We start from the raw sequence: 22,296 nt of genomic DNA on the forward strand, positions 1-22,296 counted from the left end.
TGGACTTGAAACTTTCTCCGCAGGCTCACTTATATGTATATTTCTACGCTGCCTCTTAGGTAAAGTTTTAAGCCACAATGAACTATCAATTGGAGTATCCCTGTAATTATAGTGACTTCTGTCACGCCCTCTCCTACTTCTTGTTGTAACACCTACAGGTTCAAATTGAGGATCGTCTACAGGCTCGCTATATTGAGATTCCATGCCTTTATTTTCAATTATTTTAAGTAATTCTTTAACCCTCTCCTTCAATTGCATGTTCTCCATTGTTAGCTCTTTAATTCTGTTTGCTTGAATAATGCAATTATAACACTCATTAATTTGGCTTCCTCCTTCAGTGACTTCAATTTGTGATGTCTCCATTGCATGTGGACTGTCATCAAAGCCAACAAGGTTCTCAAATAATGAATTTTCATATTGGGTAGGGATTAGGTCAATCAAAACCTATAACAATATTAAAACACATGTTAAAACAAGAATTTTTAACCCAACTATAGTCAAAGTATTCAAAATTTACCTTTTCAGAGGAGACTTGATCAAACAATTCCCTCACCTTACTAATATGTGAAGGAATATTCCTCCACTTATTTATTCTTGCTCCTTTTATTTTGTATGGTTTTTAGATTGGAACATGCTCTCAAAACCATGCCTGATTCACCATCATAAAGGTTACCTATTCATAAATGTCCGCAAATTATTAATAAATTTCACATAAATTATAAACTTACTGCCAAAAGACCAGCAAATCCCTTTACGTAAGGGAGGTTGGTGTTAGATTGTTTTGTCCCGGTTGATGAAAATATATCCCCAATCTTAGGTAATTGTGGAGCCATAAATTCATGGATGACTTCAACCCAATTGAATCTAGCAAGATTCTCAAAATCATCTACTATATCTATAAGACATAAAGGGACCTTATATGTACTAGAAGAAAATAAGACACAAACAAATATATACAAAATATAGAATTTGCAAAATAATAAAACATCATCTTCTCCTTCAAAACGATTGCCATAAAATTTAAGCAACTCCTCAATTCTTGATCTAGTAGCTTCTTTTTTGTTTGAGATGTATGTTAGAAAGAGGTCACCGGATGCTTTAGTTGAATTCATCGGAATTGAAGCTCCTCGGTCTGCAATACCAAGCAGTAATGAAACATCTCTTCTTGTGAAGCCAACCGGAACACCTGACCAAGTTAAATGATTATTAGACTTCTACCAGCAAATACAAAAGTATCAGGCCCAACGTGGGTCTGATACGCTGCCATATGAAGCACACGTTAGGTATGCTATTGTATCATATCAGGCCCACGTTGGGCCTGATATGACATCGTATCAGGCCCATGTTGGCCCTGATATGACATCATATCAGGCCCACTATGGCCCTGATGTGATATCGTATCAAGCTCACGTTTAGCCAAAGATTTAATTTTACCATACAACTACTTTGTGATTAAAATACGAAATTATATATTGTACCTGAGAATCTAAAGGTTTGACTACTTGAATCTCAATTTCCAAATATATTGACCAAAATCCCACGGATGTGTTGCATATCTTGTATATCCAAAAAAATACTAAAGGATGACTGTTTGATCAGCGATATGTGTCGGTCATGTAAAAAAAAAAGACCCTTGATGCGTTACTTTCTTCGTGGATGCTTCAAAAAAACTTTTAAAGTGACCTAGGACACTATTTCAATGTAGTTTCTGCTCAACATCAACTGAACCTTACACTTTATAAAAATTAAAACATTTTAATCATACTAATTGAGCTTCTAAAAATCACAGAGTTTGTAAAATGATACCTTTACAGCTAATTGATGTGAGAGGATGATGATACACCCGATCGACTTCTTTAGGCCATTATGAGATGAGATGATTGATGTAAACCCTAGAACCCTTCACTGGCATCTCGCGATCAGTCCTGATTTTTGACTCCGAAATGCTTGATGCCGCTTGAGAAACACTCCACTAAATTAGGATTTCACAAGAGAGAAGATTTCTTCATAGAATTGGATCTGTACTCACATGTTATGAAAGAGGGAGGTAGACAAATGATGAAAATTATTTTTTTAAAATCAAAGTTATTTAAAAAATTGATTCGGATACCTCAATACTTGGCTAAACAGAAGAGAGGATTATATTAAATATTACACATGACTTAATTGTACCTTTTGATATATACAAAAGGATAATACGCCTTCCAATAAATACCTTACACCACGTCCTTTTGATAAATAAGTAAATACGTAAATACATGTTACTTTTTGGTAAATTGCCGAACGATTATTATTCATCAACCTCAAACGAACGGCTTGACATAACTCTCTTTTTAAAATCTCTGGAATTTGAGGCCCCGTCACAACTTGTTCATTTATATTATTAAATAACATGGACGAAATCACAAAGAACCACGATCACTAACTTCGCGCTCTCATGGAAGCGATTATTTATAATCTCCTACTCCAACATCCAATTCGCAATCCAACGAGGTGGGATTATTGCTTTCTACAATCTTCCTCACACCTCCTCTCCTCTCCCATGGCGGCCTCTCTTCCCCTTCGTTGCCCCGCTCGGCCTTTCCTCTTCACTCTCCTGCTGATTGTTATCTTAAAGTTCCCGGAGTACTCAGTTTCTGGTCATGTGGCGCCGCCTGCTCCTTCAATGTCATCATCTGATGAATCCTCCAATCCGTTCTCTGCCAGGGCCTCCCTCATCCGTTATTGGAACCGCCGGATTCCGAACAACCGCCCCCTCCCCAACTTCCTTCTTTCGAAGCTCTCCCCCCTTTCTGCCCTCGACTCCGCCACTTTCTCCAACCTCTTGGCCACCTCCAACTTCGCTGCCCTATCCTCCCGCCTCCCCCAACTCTGCTCCACCGCCCACCTCCTCTGCTCCCCTTCCCTCACAGTCTTGAACGGAACCGGTGCTCCCTCCGATTTCTCCAACTACGAATCGTCTAACTACACCAACTACGGCACTGACGCTACCGCCGGCTTCGATTCCTTCAAGAACTACTCTCTGTCTCTCAATACGCCCTTCAGCACCTTCCGCCGCTACAGCAGAGACTCCGTCGACCACAATGACTCCTTCAAGGCTTACTCCACCGGCGGAAACATTGTCACTGCCGACTTCACCAGCTACGCCACTGCCGCCACTGGTGGCAGCGGGGAGTTCGCCTCCTACGGCGTCGATTCGAACGGGCCTTATCTCAAGTTTACCAACTACGAAGCCAGCGCCAACGGCCGAGTCCAGTCGTTTGGGACGTATTCCGAGGGTTCGAACGCCGGTGACGAGTCCTTCGCCGGATATGGAAAAGGCGGCAATGGCGTCGTCTCTGAATTCAATGGATATGCGACGGAAACCAACGTCCTGGGCTCCACATTCACCGGTTACGGCATGGAGGCCAACACCGCCAACGATAGCTTCGTTAACTATGGGGTCGATGGCAACGTCCCGGTGAACACTTTCCGCTCCTACGGCGACAACGGCAACTCTGCTTCGGAGAGTTTCGCGAGCTACCGCAACGACGCCAACGTCGGCTCAGACACCTTCACATCCTACGCCAAGAAAGGCAACACAGCCACCGCGGGCTTCGATTTATACGGCCACTCCAACTCCGGCAGCGATACCTTCAAGGGGTACGGGGAGGGGTCCGACACCAACGAGATCAATTTCAGAAGCTACGAGGGCGACAACCCCACGTTCAACGTCTACTCCAAGACCGGCATCGACTTCAAAGACTATCGCAACCACTCGGCTGGCCAATTTCCGGCAGCAGTGGTGCGGCATTGGCAGGTCGAACCCGGTAAGTTCTTCCGGGAGCGCGACCTGCGGAGCGGCAATGTGATGCCGATGCCGGACATCCGAGACCGGCTGCCGGCGAGGTCGTTCCTGCCTCGTTCGATCGCGGAGCGGATCCCGTTTTCCGCCGCCGATGTTAGGCGTGTCTTCGGCATCGCGGAGGATACCGCGCTGGGGAAGGCCGTGACCGACACGTTAGCGGACTGCGAGAGGAGGCCGAGCCGCGGGGAGACGAAGCAGTGCGCGAAGTCGGCTGAGGACATGATCGACTTCGTGGTGGAGGTGCTGGGTAGCAACGCGGTGGCGCGGAGCACCGAGAGCACGGCGGGGTCGAACGGGAGCATCCTCATCGGGAGAGTGAAGGGGGTGAACGGCGGTAATGTGACCAAGTCGGTGTCGTGCCACCAGAGCCTGTTCCCGTATCTGGTCTATTACTGCCATTCGGTGCCGCGTGTGCGAGTCTACGTGGCGGAGATCCTAGGCGTCGAATCCAAGCACACGATCAACCGTGGGGTCGCCATCTGTCACCTTGACACGTCGGATTGGAGTGCGACCCACGGGGCCTTCCTGGCGCTGGGGTCCTCCCCCGGAAAGATCGAGGTATGCCATTGGATCTTCGAAGGAGACATGACGTGGACGGTTGCTGATTGAGGGATATTGAGCAATGCTTGTCTTCGACAAATTATCCATTTGAAATAAAAGTTGTCATCCTTCCACCTCTATTGCATGCCCTAGTAATTTAATCCAATTGAAAGTTCATGCGAATCGTTAGGATATTGCCCGAGGAAAAGTACGTGCACGCAAACCTGTCTGTTGGTATCATGTTTGAGTGATGAGAAGAGATTAAATTGTTAGAAGACGATGCTCAAGTTAAGTGTCTGTCATCGTAACGATCCTATTGAACAATCCATCTGACAAGATGCTAATGCAAGCGTATATGCTACTAGCGCTAACTCATCTCAAGCATGCAATGCATGATCCAAATAAACCAATTCTACAAGTAACAAATTTGTGCAATATACTCTGTGCTCAAAGAACTTCAACAGTATGAGATAGTTGTGGGAGATATGCTCCGAGTGACTCTTTTTTCCATAGCTTATTCTTTCGGGAAGAACTATAACCTTTTACTTGATTTACTAGACAAAAAGTAGCATAGCATATAAATACAGACCCCCAACAAAACCACACACACTGACTTCTAGTTTAATTAGTGTCAGTGGTAACAACTTGATGTGCATGAGGTATCCTCGCTATAATTTAGTGCAAAAGTTCATCCTCTCCAATCATTTACAAGGGACTGCGTGAGAGGCATGCAAAGTGAAGGTGAGAGTGGAAGGCAAGATAAGTGAAGGAAGCACAAGGGACGACATAATTTCGAGATTCCACTTCAAACATATACACAGGAACATCATATGCCAACTCGAAGTAGGTAAATTGTGGCCCTGACCTCTCTTGCCTTTCAAGGCCTATGAGTAATTCATGGCCTTTTGTCTTGTCAGAGAAAAGGGCAATGAGAACCCAAGTCGAGTGGCCAGTCAAGCAACGACCAAGATGCAGCTTAAAATGCAGACAATGTTCATAATGCAGAAGCAGCCTTTTGCAAGTGATCAATCAAATTCTAATGGTACAAATGCCCTTTAAGAGACCTGGCTTTAACCATGTATCAGTATGCAACTTGTGAATCTGATTACACCCAAAACACAGGGGCATAAACAGAGCCATTCTCTGTACAAGCATCAAGTGTCTGGTCCAGGGTTATGGACGATGTACTCATGGCAAGTGCTTCTCAGAACTCAGAAGCATCCATCTAATTAAGGTGCCTTGAAGAGTAAGTGTGAAGCATCCGAAAGCATGCTCCACATATCACACGAAAAGAATAAACTTGGACTACAAGGAATATTGTGACTTAATTTGTTCAATATGCATGGGAAGCCATCATGAATTGCACTCCCCGAAGGTGGCCGAGATCACCGAGCTCTCTGCGTCTGTCGAGCGGGTCTGCGCCCCATCCACGGCTCATGGCTGGCCGCGGGCTTAGAAGGGAAGAAGAGGTCGAAGAGGACGGAATGAGCTTGTTTGTGGGGTCGACAGACAAGTGTCGTGAGTGTCGAGCTTGACTTGGAGGACGTCACGGTGGCCCCGGCTAGCAACAGAACCACAAATTATAAATGTTTATAAATAGTTTGAGAAAAATAAATATAAATATAAATATATTATTAACTCTTTATGTTCAAATATGTGGGACCAGAGTTGCCGGTTTATTGGTGATGTGTAGAAAGGAGTGGTAGGTCTAGCTATGGAGACGGGTTTGACCGGGGTTTTGTTGCTGCTGTGTAGAACGGGCCGTAGGTCTAGCGATGGATGCGGGATGGAAGCAGATGGCGATTAGATGAAGTTCCATTCGAAGGAGGAGAAGAGAGCCAGCATTCGAAGGAGAAGAGGGTCGGCATTCGAAGGAGAGATCATAGATTGAGAGAGATGGGGAATTTGATTGCCAAGGAAGAGCCCCCTCCCATGGTGCTGGTTCCTCCCATCTTCGACTTCCCTCCAATCGCCGCTCGGACCAGGTCCGCTTCCTCCTCACTGAATCTTTTTATTTTTATTTTTATTTTATTTTTCACCTTCACGCTATTTGGTATCCTTTGTCGTTGCTGGGTCGAGCCATCATGTAACTGAATGAATGAACGCTTTTTTTTACTGGTTTCAATATGGTTAATTGAGATAAAATTCTACTGTCGTAACTGTCAATATTTGAGACAGAGAATCGATATTGAAATTTTTACTGGTGTTTGTACCTCCTCAAAAGATGGTTTATAAAAGGGAACGCTTCAGTGGTAAAGCAGAGGAACAATAAGAGAACCACGGTTTGAATCTCAAATAGGATGTTTGGATGAATATCCTGTATCTGCATAAGCTGTGTTTCGGATTTATCCTATATGTGAATGAGGGAAGGTCGTTTACCACTAAGATTAATCAAGCGAAGCCGGACACCTGGATTATAGAAAAGAAAGAGAACGCGTGGTGTATTTAGTAATACTTGTTCCTCTCTTATAGAAAGATTTTGTTGCCTCCCTTCACTGTGGAAGTACCTTTTCCGAGGGGAAATAGATGTTTATTTCACATATGACTGTGTGAAGCTGCTTGCTTTTTAAAATCTAGATCTAAACTGAATGCTATTTATCAAAGATTAGCTGTCTTCCTGTTAATTGCTAGTACTTTTTATTGTGAACTGGTGATTTTTTTGGTTAGCTGACATGTGATGTTGTATTCTACTGAATTTATTTTGATTATAATGTTTCAGGATGCTTGTTCCGTCATATGACTTGATGTTTGGGAAACTTGCATTGCATTGTCTTTTTGAGGATTACTTTGAAAAAGCAAATCGTCTAAATGCATGGATTATGCTAAAACCACTGGAAGATCCTAATGTAGATTTAATTGCAACAGTATCCTCAGAAGTTTTTGCATTTCATGGCTGATGAATACAAAATTTGATATATATATATATATATATATATATTATTTTAACTTTGTAGTTGGATCTGCTAAGTTTCTTATTGCAAACAGATAATATAAATGGTAGCTTCATGGTGCTCTTATCTCCTTTACTACAATTTTTAGGAAGCTATTAATCCAACCTTATGCTTGACAAGCTTTCCCTGAAGTTATTGTCATTTATATTATTTAATGGAATCCTCCTACTTTGCTACAAGCAGTTCAGTGATCAGTCATGCTGAAACTGATATTGTATTGAGTTCCAATGAGGATATCTATTTTACAGTAACATTCTTAGTAGTTGTGAATAAGCAAATAATAGGAATTATTTCCACTCAAAATAACTCATCATGTCCTTGAAAGGCTGAACAAACTTATGTGCGATCCTGGGATGAAATGCTATTGCTGGATTTAATTTTTGTCATTTTACATAAAGTTTCAGAACTTATCTGTATTTCATGCAGGAAATCTTTTAGCTAATTGTGAGGAAGAACTTTATGTAGTAGAATTGAAAAACTGGATCATCTTCTGCAAGTGGGCATGACACTGGTGGATCTTTCTACACTTGCGTTTGGTGGTTGCCAAACTTATGTTTTACTAATAGTTACCAAACTTATTCCTCCTGATACGGGTGTGTGATATTTGTAATCTGTTTTTTTTTTTAACCTCTTGGATTACTCATATGGAGGGCTCAAAAACTAATTGACTGTTGAATATTAGAAATGTGAACTTTCATGGTCAATATCACTTTAAAGAAAAACTAAGAACAATGTTAATCTCTGTTCCATTGTGTGCTTCATGCACAAGTGTTTTTGTTTGTGTTTAGTTAACTCATACCATTTACATCTTGCAGAAAAGCACAGTAAACTCAAGTTTTCCTTTTCTTTACATATCAAAATTGATTTATGTGCTGGATAATATTGCTAAAGTACTGAATGAACATAATTTTATGCAAAATTGAACATTCTTCCTTAAGTGATATAAGGTGACTGACTCACTGGATAAAACTTCTGGGGGGATCATCGAAGGAGAGGCAATGTTTCGTTGGCAAAGGTTGTAGTTATTATTTTTCTGTTATAACATGTCAAATTGCCAACTTTGATTTCCACAATGGATTTTATAAAAGTTTCTGCTCATTTCACAGGGACTTGGATAATCCTAATACCTTTATAGATCTTTTGGTGTCCACAAATGATCCGTAAGAATATCCATCTTTACAGTGTTTCTTTGTGGGTAATTAATAAATTTCTTTAGAGATGCAGATTTCATCTTACACCATCTTTTTGTAGCACATTACGCTTGAGGTTGTCCTCTTACTCTTCTAAGTATCAAATTGGAGCTTTTGGAGTATTTCCCTTGCTAAAACATAAGAGGTACCTTCCATCATCTGTCATGTTAAAAAATCATGATGCTTTATAATCTCTAAAATGGGTCCATCAATTTTTTTGTTATCGTATTCAATTTTGTTTCTAATTTGTGCACATATCGTGCCTAGTGCAATACTTGATTTATCAAGCTATTTTCCTTACGACTTTTTATCTATCAAATTTGACCTTTCTCGCGGAGGACTTGCCTAATCAGATTAAATTTCATTGCAATACCATCTACTTGTTAGTAATTTCCTTTGAAAAATGTTTTCTTGATGCAATTTACCTTTGGAGGGCTTTCACTGATTTTAATATATTTGCTGACAGTATTGTTGAAGTGTCTATTTAAAATTGTTGTCTACTACTTTACTTCATAAATCTTCAGCTCTTAGGTTTTGTTTTACATGTGCAGATTGCTCCCAGAAGATTATGGTTTGATGGGAATGAGATATGGGTCAGAAAGGCTATCCATTGGCAGCATATTTATGCCATTTCCATGTAAGTACCAATAATTAATATGTATTCTGAATTTTCTTTTATCCAAAATTGGTGATTTACCAATGAAAATGTGCATGTAAAATTTGATATTTCTAAGCCATTGGTTCGCCACCTAATAGAAACATTGCTACCTAATAGAAACCTATCGACTGGGTTTGATGTGCTAGTTAGTTTAGATGATGATCAAAAAACATATACGTATAATACAGAATGCCAACCCCATTTGAACAAACATAACTTGATGATGACGATGATGTATATACATGGTACCATGCCTATTAATATGGTGCAAAAACAGTACTGTCAACTTTTGCTTCCAAATTATACATAAAGGCCAGCACAGATAAACAGTGCTTAGTGACATCAATGGATAAACCTTATGGATCTGCAATTATGTTATTTTTTTAAAAAAATATTCTTTTACTTTATGGTTATTTACTAGGCGTAAGTACTCAAGCATCATACTTCAAGAAGGAATTCTGTGACTTAACATGTACTACTATTCTGTTTGTGCAATATTTCTAATGTGCTTGCATGACTGTGTAGACTGAGATATCATTGCATATTGCTTTCACAAGGCATGTACCAGAGATTTCATTAGCCTTTACAACTGAATTTGAGAATTTTTCTTAACATTCCAACAATTTCTATTAGTGAAATAATTGCTTCATGATGCATACTTAATGCAGATGTGCTTCTTTGTCATACTCCTATTCATTTGTGAACATTTTCCTTCTTCATTTACTTTTCCTATGGCTATCGGGCTAACTCCTGTTTTCTTTCATTTGTGATTTTTGTTAATCTTTTTTCAAACTTTTTTCTACTCTTAGATAATTCTGATTATGTAGTACTACTGATACATTGTTCTAGTGTCCAGTGAAACTCCATTCAACACATGGCTTATAGGAAGGGCAGGGAGATTAAGTGCTGGAGTGCTATTCAAGTCAGTCTGTAAGTTGATTTTAATCTGAATTTTATTCCTTTAGTTTTTAGATATAAATACTTCATACTAAAATGAAACTATGTTTCCTCATTCTCCATGACATATACATCAAGTATGATGAATTATTTTGTTATACCTTATTTGATTTACTTGACGTGGAGTAAAGTTAGTCTATATTATTTTTCATGCTGCCAGCATAAATTAGATGCTTACTGTCATCCAGCTATAAGGAATAGAAAAGGAAAAATAGCAAATAGAAGGTGGGGAAGAAGGAATTGTCAACAAACTCATTTGAAAAAATCTGTCACATAAAATACAAAATTGGACAGATAGTTTAGTAACGTCTGTTAGGGTCGATTTGTAGGGGGTTGAATAAGTCGTCGCGCTCGTTGTCTTGCTTCGTGATGATGATATGAAGCGGAGTGAAACACGAAACACACTTACAACACTAACAAGAAGGATTTACTCAGTATCCACCTCAAGAAGAGGTGATTAATCCAAGGATCCGACCCTCACTCACTCATCCACTATGAAATAACTCCTTCTAAGTAACTACCGGAGACGGAGAAGCCTCGTACAAGCTCACACACAGAGATATACAAGAAGAATGAAATACAAGCTAATACAATATCAAATCTTACAAGATTTACAATGAAGAAACCCTAACTTGCTCTTTTTCTTGTTTGAATACACCTCTTGATTTGCTTGGAAGTGCAACAACACTCCTCGCTAAGCCTCTAAGATCTGGTGTGTATTGGTGAGCTCGGTGGAGAAGAAACATGTGATCGATAATCGAAGGCTCGAGTGGAAGCTCTGCTTTAAACTCGACGCTTCCTCAGCAACGGTCATATCCCAATTGATTGACCAATCGATTAGGGAGGCTTGAATCGATCGGCTGATCGATTCAGAGCACCTCTATGCTCTGCTAGAAACGGCCTGAATTGATTGACCGATCGATTTAGGCTTTCTCACGTCCGCGCGAGAAAACCAGCCCCCAATCAATCGACCGATCGATTGGCGATGCCAGCCGATCGATTGGGGACCGTTCTGTGCTCGCGATAATGCTTCCCAATCGATCGGCTGATCGATTGGGCCAGCTTTCACTCACAGCACACCTTCAATTGATCGGTTGATCGATTGCTCCACGGTTCAATTGATCGATTGATCGATTGACCTCCCTTTGACTTGCTTAACTCATGTCCAAGGTTCCCAAACCCAACATCCAGTCAACCATGACTTATTGGGACTTCTTCATGCCTAGCATCCGGTCAACCTTGACCTGCTGGGACTTCTTCACCAAGTGTCTGGTCAATCCTTTGACCCACTTGGACTTTTCTCCTCGTGCTAAGTGTCTGGTCAACCTTGACCCACTTGGACTTATCGTCTCGTGCCAAGTGTCCGGTCCTCCATGACCCACTTGGATTTCCTTTCACCAGATGTTCGGTCACCCTTGACCTATCTGGATTTCCTTGTGCCAAGTATTCGGTCAATCCTTTGACCTACTTGGGCTTCTCAACACTAGGTGTCCGGTCAACCTTGACCCACCTGGATTTCCACGTGCCTGGCTTCACTCACCACGTCTTTCTATCTGCCTGGCTTCACTCACCAGGACTTTCATCTGTTTGGCTTCACTCACTAGGACTTTCACCTGACTTCACTCACCAGGATTTCCACACTGTCCGGCTTCACTCACCGGGACTTTCATCACCAAATGTCTGGTCCTCCATGACCCACTTGGATTTTTACTTCTGCCAACCTTCCTGTTGGACTTGCCTTTGCCTAACTTCCAGTTAGGACTTTCCCAATCAAGTAACCGGTTAGCCTTGATCTACTTGACTCTTCTTCACATCAAACTGGTCAAACCTTGACCAGAAGAGAATTGCATCAACAATCTCCCCAATCGGACGATTGCACCTGCAATCTTCACATATTGTCAAACATCGAAACCCAAATATCAAGACTTAAGCTTAGTCAACCTGGTCAACCTGACCCAGGGGATATTGCACCAACAATCTCCCCTTTTTTTATGTTTGACAATACCTTTAAGTTAGGCTAATCTCATAGCCTCAACTTCTTCTTCATGCCAAAACATGAATGAGGGTTTCCTTCATTCTCTTCCATTCCTAGAGGGCAAACTCCCTCTTTAGGTAATGACAGCCTAACTTAAACTCTACATTCTCCCCCTTTGACACACATCAAAAACTCTTCCCCTGAAGTGTTACTCATACGTTGTTCACAACATCACAATGAAGGTCTCATATCCTCCATTGTCTTCAATGCTCACTCTTGAGCACTAACTACTTCACAATGCTCATCCTAGAGCATCCATCATTCCAATGCTCATCCTAGAGCATTTATCAATCCAATGCTCACCCTTGAGCATTAATCCATTTCATAATGCTCATCCTAGAGTATCCACAACTCAACAATGAAAATATCCACTCCATTATTTTTCAATACTCAACCGTGAGCATTTATTCCAACGAAGGTTAACCACCTTCCATGGTGTTTGAAAAAAAATAAATTTTCATGTCCTTAAAGAGTAACTCCCCGTAATGACATGCTCCAAACTTCTGTCAATGCACCAACAATGACTTGGAATCTCTAAATCTTTAGGAAACCCAAAACTTGAAGTTTTGAGGCTTAAGTATCAATATTTGAATGCAAACCTCAACTTAAACTCCAATTTAGTCTGTTTTTAACCAAACCATTCTTGTTTTAACAAGAATATTACCCTTAAATGTATATAAATATATTCCAAGGGGTTAGGAATGGTTGACGAGACTGAAAATGACTTAAAGTGCTGAAAATCAGGCTTTGCGAGCCAAAATTAGCCTTTTCAATCGATTGGGGTTGAGGCTCAATCGATTAACGTCATTTCAATCGATCCACTGATCGATTCTGCGAGCTTCTGTTCGCGGAAAAACTTCTTGACTCGATCGATCCAGCAGAGTTGAATCGATCGGTTGATTGATTTCGCGAGTCTCTGCTCGCGAGAAACTGTTTCTCAATCGATCGGCCGATTGATTGAGGCTTCCCAATCAATCGGCCGATCGATTGAGGCTTCCCAATCGATTGGCTGATCGATTGGAGCTCTGATTTCCTGAAATTCAATTTCAGCGAAATTCAGAAATACCCTAAAAATTCTACAAAATTCTAAAAATCGTGAAAATTCTTGTAGACATTATTTAGGGTATATACTATCATGGAAAAATAATTTTCTAAGAAAATACATCTTATTTTCAAAGATTGACACAAACTTGAAAACTCTTGAAAACTTCAATGTTTTCTTCTATTTTGTGTATAACTTTTCAATGATGATTGCTATCAACAGATAGCCATCACCAAATTTTTCCAAAGTATATTTAAAATGATTTTCAAAACCAATTTCCAACCATGTTCTTTGGACTCAATGCATGTGACTTATACATTAACTTTTCCAATGATTGGAGTACACATAACTATGTATTTTAATGAAATGAAGACTCAAATAGATGCACTGAATCAACATCTTGAGTCTTGCTCATCATCCTAGCATTTCACTTGTATCTAATGTGCACTAAAGCACATACAAGTCATCTTATAGTCTTTGTGAGATGTAGATTTTGATTTTGCCCTAAACTAGGGATCATACATATCTATCTAGGCATTTTAGGAATTATGAACATCCACCTAGGATGCCACTTGTTAGTAAATGTCATTGTCCTTAATTATAGGAATTTAAAACTAATGTATGATGATTTTTTGGCATACATCAAAATAAGTAATTTTCAAAAGAAAACATACTATAGCTGCATGATGTATGTATGATATAATATGGTTTTTTTGTTTGTTTTTCTTAATAAGCATGAATGCAAAATATGATATCATGACATATGATGAGCAAACAAGGCATGACAATTTTGCATAAATAAAATATACCTAAATAATCTATATAAGTATCCTTAATCCTTAGCTAAACCTAAAATTGATCCTAGATTTGCCCACTATCTTTTTCAAGAGAATGCCAACACCCAACTTGGCATTCCTTTTTCCTAATTGTGTCAATTAAAATTAAGTCCAATTCCTCAAAGTTTGACACATTTTACTCTTCCAAAGAAATCAATTAATCCTTTTCATTTTCAAAGGTTAACAAAAACCTTGAAAATGCCTCCAAGTGTCAACTTTATCAAGGTTGGGTTAACCACCCTACCCGTTTAGAGTTGACACTCTCTAAACCCATCTAGGGTGTAGAGAATATGCTCCTAGGAATCCAAAGCCTATTGGTGCTCCTTGGATGCTCTAGGTACTCACTAGGGATTACTTCCCTAGATACCTTCCTAATGACCTTCCTAGGCTTCTTAGAAGCCTTGGTCATACTTGACTCACTTAGGTCAACTCTAGGATAGCCCTGACCTTCTTGATGACTTTCTTTGGCTTCTTAAAAGTCTTAGTCACATTGTTCTTGGTAAAAATACTTCTAGGGATAACTTCCCTTGTATCTTTGACTTGACCCATAGACCTACGGTTGGTTCTATAACTATATGGAACCCTATGATATTCTGTCACATCCTTCTTGGTTTTAGGTTTGTACCACAAACCTCTATGACCATTGGATGACTTTTGTGCTCCTGAACCTAGGTTATGCTCTTTTTTCCCCTTAAGGATATTGGGTATTTTCCATCCTTTTTAGGGTCTTTTCAATTTTATCAAGCCTCGACCTCAAGACTTGATTTTCTTTCCTTAAATCTTTAGTTTTGGATTTTTCATTAAATCCATGAGCATTCTTTTTCTTAGGCCAGTATCTAGCATCCTTAAGGTTATTGTCTAAGTTATCTACCTTCCTAATCTTAGGTGTGGTAGTCTTAGTATAATATGCTACATATTTGTCCTTAATTCTATCATGCTTCCTATTTTCATGATAAATTGTATTAAAATGATATAAGCTAGACCTAGTATGTTTTTTATCATGACTTAAAGGAATATGCTCAATAAATAATACCTTGAGTTTGCTGTTGAGAGCTTCCCCCTTGAGTTGAGCTTCCTCCTTTGACTTTGGTCAGTTTCTTTCCCTTTGGACATTGACTCCGATAATGCCCTTTTTGATGACACAAGAAACACACAATATGTTCCTTGCTCTTCTTTGTTATGAGGCCGACCTCCTTAGGTTTCTCCTTAGCCTTTGGTGCCACTTGACCCTTTTTCTTGGTCAACTTAGGGCACTTGCTTTTGTAGTGCCCTCTTTCCCTACACTCAAAGAAAATGATATGATTTTTATTATTAACAATTGAAATTGTTATATCTTTGCTTGTAGGGGTGGCACATGATCCTCCATTTGATTTTTCTTGATTTGTGGAGGTGGCACCATCTTCTTCTTCTTCTTCATTTGACCCGGAGGTGGAAGCCTCTTCTTGCTCCGGTGTCATGACACCTCCCCTCAATCCTAGAGGTGGAGGCCTCTTCTTCTTCATCCTCTTGCCCATTGAACAAAGAGTATGCTCCCTCTTTGCCCTTTCCGTTGTACTTCGTTGAGGATGAAGCTTCTTGGATTTGCTACAATGAGTCGTCCTCTTTGGATTTCTCTTGGTTTGATGCAGTGAAGGGAACCTCATGGATTTTAGCCAATTTGCTCCATAGCTCCTTGGCATCTTCAAATTCTCCTACTTGCTTCAAGATGTTGCTAGGCAATAGATTGACCAATAGCTTGGTCACTTTATCATTGGCCTCACATCTTTGGATTTGCTCTTGGCTCTATTTGCTCTTCTTGATAATTTTGCCTTTACTATTTGTTAGAGCTTCAAAGCCTTCCATAAGAGCAAACCATTGCTCTATCTCCATCATAAAGAAGTTTTCGATTCTTGATTTTCAGGAATCGAAGTTTGTCGGTGTGTATGGTGGAGGTACCCTTGTGTCATTCCATTTGAAGTTGAACTCTTTTGAAACCTATGACGTTGTTGAACTTGCTTCAACTTTTTCTCCCTCTAGCTTGTTGCCCTTTCCGGCGATGATTCCGGTGAAGAGCGACCTCGCTTTGATACCATTTGTTAGGGTTGATTTGTAGCTAGAAGGAGGGGGGGGGGGGGGGGGGGGGAATAGCTTGTCGCGCTCGTTGTCTTACTTCGCGATGATGATATGCAGTAGAATGAAACACGAAACACACTTACAATGCTAACACGAAGATTTACTTGAATACACTCACTCATCCACTATGAAATAACTCCTTCTCGGTACCTATCGGAGACGGAGAAGTCTCGTACAAGTTCACACGCAGAGATATACAAGAACAACGAAATACAAGCTAATACAATGTCAAATCTTACAAGATTTACAATGAAGAAACCCGAACTTGCTCTTCTTCTTGCTTGAATACACCTCTTGACTTGTTTGGAAGTGCAACAACACTCTCCTCTAAGCCTCCAAGATTTGGTGTGTATTGGTGAGCTCGGTGGAGAAGAAACCTGTGAGCGATAATCGAAGGCTTGAGTGGAAACTCTGCTTTAAACTCGACGCTTCCTTTGCAACGGTCATATCCCAATTGATTGATCAATCGATTGGGGAGACTTGAATCAATCAGCCGATCGATTCAGAGCGCCTCTGTGCTGTGCTGGAAACGGTCTGAATTGATCGACTGATCGATTCAGGCTTCCTCGTGTCCGCGCGAGAAAACCAGCCCCCAATCGATCGACCGGTCGATTAGTGGTGCCCAATCGATCGGCTAATCGATTGGGGACCGTTCTATGCTCGCGATAATGCTTCCCAATCGATCGGCTGATCGATTGGGCCAATCGTCACTCGCAACACACCTTCAATCGATCGGCTAGTTGATTGCTCCACGATTCAATCGATCAATTGATTGATTGACCTCCCTTTGACTTGCTTAACTCAAGTCTAAGGTTCCCAAACCCAATATCCGGTCAACCGTGACCTGTTGGCACTTCTTCATGCCTAGTATCCGGTCAACTTGACTTGTTGGGATTTTTCACCAAGTGTCCGGTCAATCTTTTGACCCGTTTGGACTTTTCTCCTTGTGCCATGTGTCCGGCCAACCTTGACCCACTTGGACTTACCGTCTCGTGTCAAGTGTTCGGTCCTCCATGACCTACTTGGACTTCCTTCCACTAGATGTCCGGTCACCTTTGACCCATCTAGATTTCCTTGTGCCAAGTATCCGGTCAATCCTTTGACCTACTTGGGCTTCCCAACACCTGATGTCCGGTCAACCTTGACCCACCTGGATTTTCACATGTCTGGTTTCACTCACCAGGTCTTTCCATCTGCCTGACTTCACTCACTAGGACTTTCCATCTGCCTGACTTCACTCACCAGGACTTTCATTTGCTTGGCTTCACTCACCAGGACTTTCACCTGACTTCACTCACCAAGATTTTCACACTGCTCGGCTTCACTCATCGGGACTTTCATCACCAAGTGGTCCAAGTGTCCGGTCCTCCATAACCCACTTAAATTTTTTACTTCTGCCAACCTTCCTGTTGGATTTGCCTTTGCCTAACTTCTAGTTAGGACTTTCCTGGTCAAGTATCCGGTAAACCTTGACCTACTTGACTCTTCTTCACATCAAACTGGTCAAATCTTGACCAGAAGAGAATTGTACCAACAATCACCCCAATCGGACGATTGCACCTGCAATCTCCACATATTATCAAACATCGAAACCCAAATATTAAGACTCAAGTTTGAGCGAACTCAAGCTTAGTCAACCTGGTCAACCTGACCCAGGGGATATTGCACCAACAACGTCCATCAACATGCTTGTGTTTGTTTTAACACTGGTGGCCGGTGAGTATTGGAAGATATGTTGTCAATCTTTCTTTATAAGCAAATTGTGCTTTCATGAACATTTTCTTATGATTTTTCTGCTGTGGCCTTAGGCTAATCACACATGTCTTTTAGGATGATGAAGAATATGTACCCTAACTATATAGGAGTTTTGTGATTTAGCTGTAATGAAAGCATGGAAATCTTTGATATCCCCAAACCACCTGAGAGGCTCATTTCAGCTTTTTAGACATTGTGATTGGGGTCTCTAATGCCTGCACCCTATACTTTTGTTGGTTAAATATTTTGGCACTCAGTCATACCAATTAAAAAAATCTAAAAAATTACATCAGCAAAGTAAATTTTAGCCTCATGTACTTCCATTGATTACCTGATCAGATACTCTAGTAAAGATTTAAGGAAATTCTTTAATGTTTGGATTTTAATTTAATTTGAAAATATGGTCATGTAATACCATTGAATTTTTTATTTCTTAGGTGAAAACAAAAGGGCAGTGTGCTTTAAGGATCTTAATAACTGGAGTTGTGCAATTGGTTATGATATTGGTTTGAGGAGCCCTCTTTGCCCTTCATACAATTTCAGCCTTGAATTAGCCAGGAACTCACAGGTTCAATACTTTCTTGTTCATCTTATTCATCTCTAACTATTATGCATACAGATAAATGACTCACTGCTAATTAGTTAGCGACGATGTTTGATTCTTGGGCTGGAGGAGTATATTGTGTGATTGAATATATCTGGTTTTTGTTTCCAAAGTTTGAGAATAATAGATAAAATTTTGATGGATTCTGGTTATATGACATTCTTTGTTGTTTTCTGATGAGTAATTATCTTAAAGTCATTACTAAACAAGTTAATCTAAATATGGAAAATTTGGAACTTTTCTTTTTTATGATGATAATGATTAATGGAATTATTTGATACAAAAATAAATAAAAAAGACTGACAAAAAGCTAGTTGAGTGTTAATATTTTTAAGCATCAATCGTGGTGGATATATAAAGGAATACCTTCCATCAACTGTTCTTTCTTCATAGTACGAGGACTATGAACTATGAATATTTTGCATCAATTATAGTAGATATATAAAGGAACATCTACCATCTATTATGCTATGAGGGCAATGGAAACAGTTTGTCCACCTAAATTGCAATGTAGGTATACATCGCTATATGCTATTTGCAAGCTATACCATCTAATCTTCATAGTATGAGGTTGATGAAAATAATTTTTCCTTCGTCACTTTCCCACGTACTTGTACTATTTGCTTGACATTCAGATCAACATTTCTTCTTTGACTATACGTAAGCAGACATAATTCTTTTGTGACTCAATATATTCTGTAACTATTTGTCTCATTTCTTTTGTGCAGCTAATTGCATCTTTCTATCAGCATCTTGTCGTTCAAAGAAGGGTATGTATTATGTAGTTTTTCATACTATCAGTTGCTGATTATGACAAAATATATAACTCAATATCTCTTGGAGCAGATTGGATTCCTTGTACGTCTAAACAGTCAAACTCTTAGTAGCAATTCTTGTATTTGTAATTTTGGCATTTTTATACTGTAATAGTGTTATGATGACCACATCGTTTTAACTTGAATCGTAGGTAGTTGTCAATAAGTGATTCTTTACGTGAAATTTTGTTCTCTTGTTCTCTAATGACAATTTAAATCCATAAAATGTTTACTACATCATATACATTAAAATATAAATTTAGTGATTAGTGAATGACTTGCACATGGAAACAAAGATAAATTTTAACTTCTGACTGAGTAGATTGATAAAATTATCATTTCTGCTCTTCAAAATATTCATTGACATGCAAAACACCTAATTTTGTCAAGCTTGTTATTGCAGAGCTCTATGGGTGTTGCTTTATTTTCTTCTCTTTTCATTGGGATTTTCATCACATTGGTGGTTCTAAATTGTGAAGTCTCTTGATGAACCTTTGGCTGTATGCTGACAGTTAGACCTAGAAATTTTAACTGTAACTAACTTATGGGACTTTCCATATGTTTGCTGAAGTAACAGCTTTGTAACAAAAATACAAAATTAACATGTATTCTCATTTTGTCTTACAACTTTCTGTACACCTGCATTTCAGTTTCAAATTAACAATGTTCATGGTCGAGTATCACATTGTGGTTAAAAAATTCCGGTAGGGTTTATCTTGGTTATGTTGCAAGGCCTGCTGCCATTGCCTAGCAAAATAGCATCTAATGGATTTGGAATTATGTGTTATATTTGAAAATCAATTTACTCAACCTCATTATGTCAAGTAGGTGAAGAATCCATTTGAAGAAAGTGAAATAGTTGGCATTACAAATTATATCGACTTTGGCTTTGAGTTGAGGACGAGGTATGCACTCACACTTTGCAGTGGCAGGTTTTCATTAAAGTTATCATTTCAATACTAAGAAGCGAACTATGCTTTATCTCAAAGAATCAATGAAGTAAAATCATCCAGCATTGGTGATAGTTCCTTGTTCCAGTTAGCTGCATCATGGCAAGCTAATAAGAACTTCCTATTGAAGGTGAGTGAGGTGTTGTGCCTTAGTTTGAGGTGATTATATTTCTCTTGATTCTGAATCTTTCCTTGGTACAGGGAAAATTGGGTCCATTGACCTCTTCAGTAGCTTTAGCATTCAAGTCTTGGTGGAGACCTTCCTTCACATTCAGTATAACAGGTACTTGGTTTTTTCTCTAAACATCCCTACCTGGAATGGTCACTCTGCTCGACTGTCTGGTTTCTTACAGATCAACAATGGAGAAAGGAATACATAGGCATTGACTTTCCTGTTGAAATTAATCCCTATCGTTGTTTCTTGTAGCAAACAATGACCCTTCGCGCGGAACAACTTATGGATTTGGAATTCGTGTCGAAGATCTAAGAGAACCTAGGTTTTTACCTGTCCTCTACCATATTCTGTTACTCAATTTCATAGAGAAATTGTTGATACAGAACATAAAGCCGTCTCCACTTCAAATGCCTCTATGAGACAATTTTAGTCACTGACGCATCATTTGTTTTGACCTGATGTAGTTATCAAAGAGCAGATCCGAACTATGTGATGCTGACGCCGAACAAGGAGCACTTGGCAACCGGTGTCCTCCAGAATTTTGGGAAGATGCCTTTGTTCCAGTCAAATATAGACTCTGGAAATTATGATCATTTGCCAAGGGAGTTGAAACCCATAGGAAAAATTTTCTGATACAAGATGTATAAGTATAAACCAAGTGGTACCCTGCTTTTTTTATTTTTTATTTTGACCTTTTCTCTATAAAAATATGAGCTATTCTAATTGAATGTTTTGAGTACACAGAGACTCGTGAGTTTGGACGCAAAGCATCGTCAGTCATTTCGATTTCCATGGACCTATCCAATCTAATTCTAGATGGAGTCAGAACTTATTAGAGATGATTTTTGTAACAGCGGCAAGAAATAATTAGAAATTTTTGATGTTTGTTATTTGTGCTGGGAATTACATAGTTGTGTTACCTTCCTTCTTTCTGATTCATTTGTTAGTGACATGGAGCACACTAAAATTCTGAGATTTTAGAAGATACATTGTTCTTGCTGTTGTATCTGATTAACATGCCTTAATATATCGTTTTTTCATTTTACGAGTCAATGGGTAAAACAGAGAAATAAAGTTACAAATTTGTGTATAATTAAGATTTAAAATTTCAAGTCAAATAAACCATATAAATTAGAAGGTACTTAAAGATGCAATATGTTTTTGTCAAAAAAATATCTGATTTGAAGATCAGCTTGGTGAATTTTGCGTACGTTGATTTAGAACAGAATTATCAATCTATATAATTAAGATCTGAAATATCCAAAAAGAGCCAAAACCATACTTTTACACAATTAAGGTATGCAATATTCCGAAATGACTATCTTTAATAATTATTATTTTAACTTCGAATTAAAATTCAGGAGAATTGTTCGTGAAATTCAAATTTTAAATAGTTATACTAAAAAAACCGCTAAAATTGAAACAAATATCTACTGCAAGATATACCGTATTTTTCTCCGGTTGCTTTCTATAAATAATATTCATTTCTCTGGTATATCATAAGACACGAATGCATACATTATGCCATGGTTTTCTTTACATAGCCTCATAGCGTATCTTTCTCGGTTTGATTAAGATCATGTATATATATTTGTTTTTATCAATTTAATACTGACATTTGGGTTATAATATTAAATTAATTTTTAATAAGAAAAGTTTGTTACAGTGACTTCGTCGCCTACTGCTTAATCTACCGACTGTTTCTTTAAAATTTATAATTAGATTGAAGCACGTTAAAAATATAAAAATAAAAACAAATCATCTACCTATCAAAAAGCAAGAAAGTGGAAGCGTCATAAAATTGAAGCTCATTTTCTGCTTCCTACCGA

General features: G+C 39.2%; 2 protein-coding genes across 3 annotated transcripts; both read left to right on the forward strand.

Annotated features, from left to right (window-relative positions):
- The first annotated feature begins 2,475 nt into the window (after window positions 1-2,475).
- Window positions 2,476-4,527, forward strand: LOC121975599 (BURP domain-containing protein 12-like). The gene has a single exon (XM_042527341.1). The coding sequence runs from the start codon at window positions 2,543-2,545 to the stop codon at window positions 4,454-4,456; it is 1,914 nt and encodes a 637-aa protein (XP_042383275.1). The 5' UTR covers window positions 2,476-2,542; the 3' UTR covers window positions 4,457-4,527.
- A 1,553-nt stretch (window positions 4,528-6,080) lies between these two features.
- Window positions 6,081-21,512, forward strand: LOC121975600. 2 transcript variants are annotated; one of them, XM_042527343.1, is made up of 15 exons: window positions 6,081-6,372; window positions 7,107-7,251; window positions 8,286-8,353; window positions 8,445-8,498; window positions 8,590-8,673; window positions 9,080-9,165; window positions 10,036-10,116; window positions 18,361-18,491; window positions 19,256-19,297; window positions 20,171-20,247; window positions 20,332-20,422; window positions 20,494-20,575; window positions 20,720-20,789; window positions 20,932-21,128; window positions 21,212-21,512. In XM_042527343.1, the coding sequence occupies exons 1-14, from the start codon at window positions 6,167-6,169 to the stop codon at window positions 21,098-21,100; spliced, it is 1,386 nt and encodes a 461-aa protein (XP_042383277.1). In that variant the 5' UTR covers window positions 6,081-6,166; the 3' UTR covers window positions 21,101-21,128; window positions 21,212-21,512. The 2 variants fall into 2 exon arrangements, with proteins under 2 accessions (XP_042383277.1, XP_042383276.1); XM_042527342.1 differs by lacking the exon at window positions 21,212-21,512 and having other exon boundaries at window positions 20,932-21,195.
- Window positions 21,513-22,296: the final 784 nt, after the last annotated feature.

This window comes from Zingiber officinale, chromosome 4B (genome assembly GCF_018446385.1).
Source record: "Zingiber officinale cultivar Zhangliang chromosome 4B, Zo_v1.1, whole genome shotgun sequence".
Classification (NCBI taxonomy): Eukaryota; Viridiplantae; Streptophyta; class Magnoliopsida; order Zingiberales; family Zingiberaceae; genus Zingiber; species Zingiber officinale.

Excerpts from the sequence above, each read along its gene's own strand:
- LOC121975600 (XM_042527343.1), top strand. The coding sequence starts at position 6,167 with ATGCGGGATGGAAGCAGATGGCGATTAGATGAAGTTCCATTCGAAGGA. Across the intron at positions 19,298-20,170 it reads ATCTTGTCGTTCAAAGAAGG|GTGAAGAATCCATTTGAAGA; the intron begins GTATGTATTATG and ends TATGTCAAGTAG. Across the intron at positions 20,790-20,931 it reads GAAGATCTAAGAGAACCTAG|TTATCAAAGAGCAGATCCGA; the intron begins GTTTTTACCTGT and ends GACCTGATGTAG.
- LOC121975599 (XM_042527341.1), top strand. The coding sequence starts at position 2,543 with ATGGCGGCCTCTCTTCCCCTTCGTTGCCCCGCTCGGCCTTTCCTCTTC.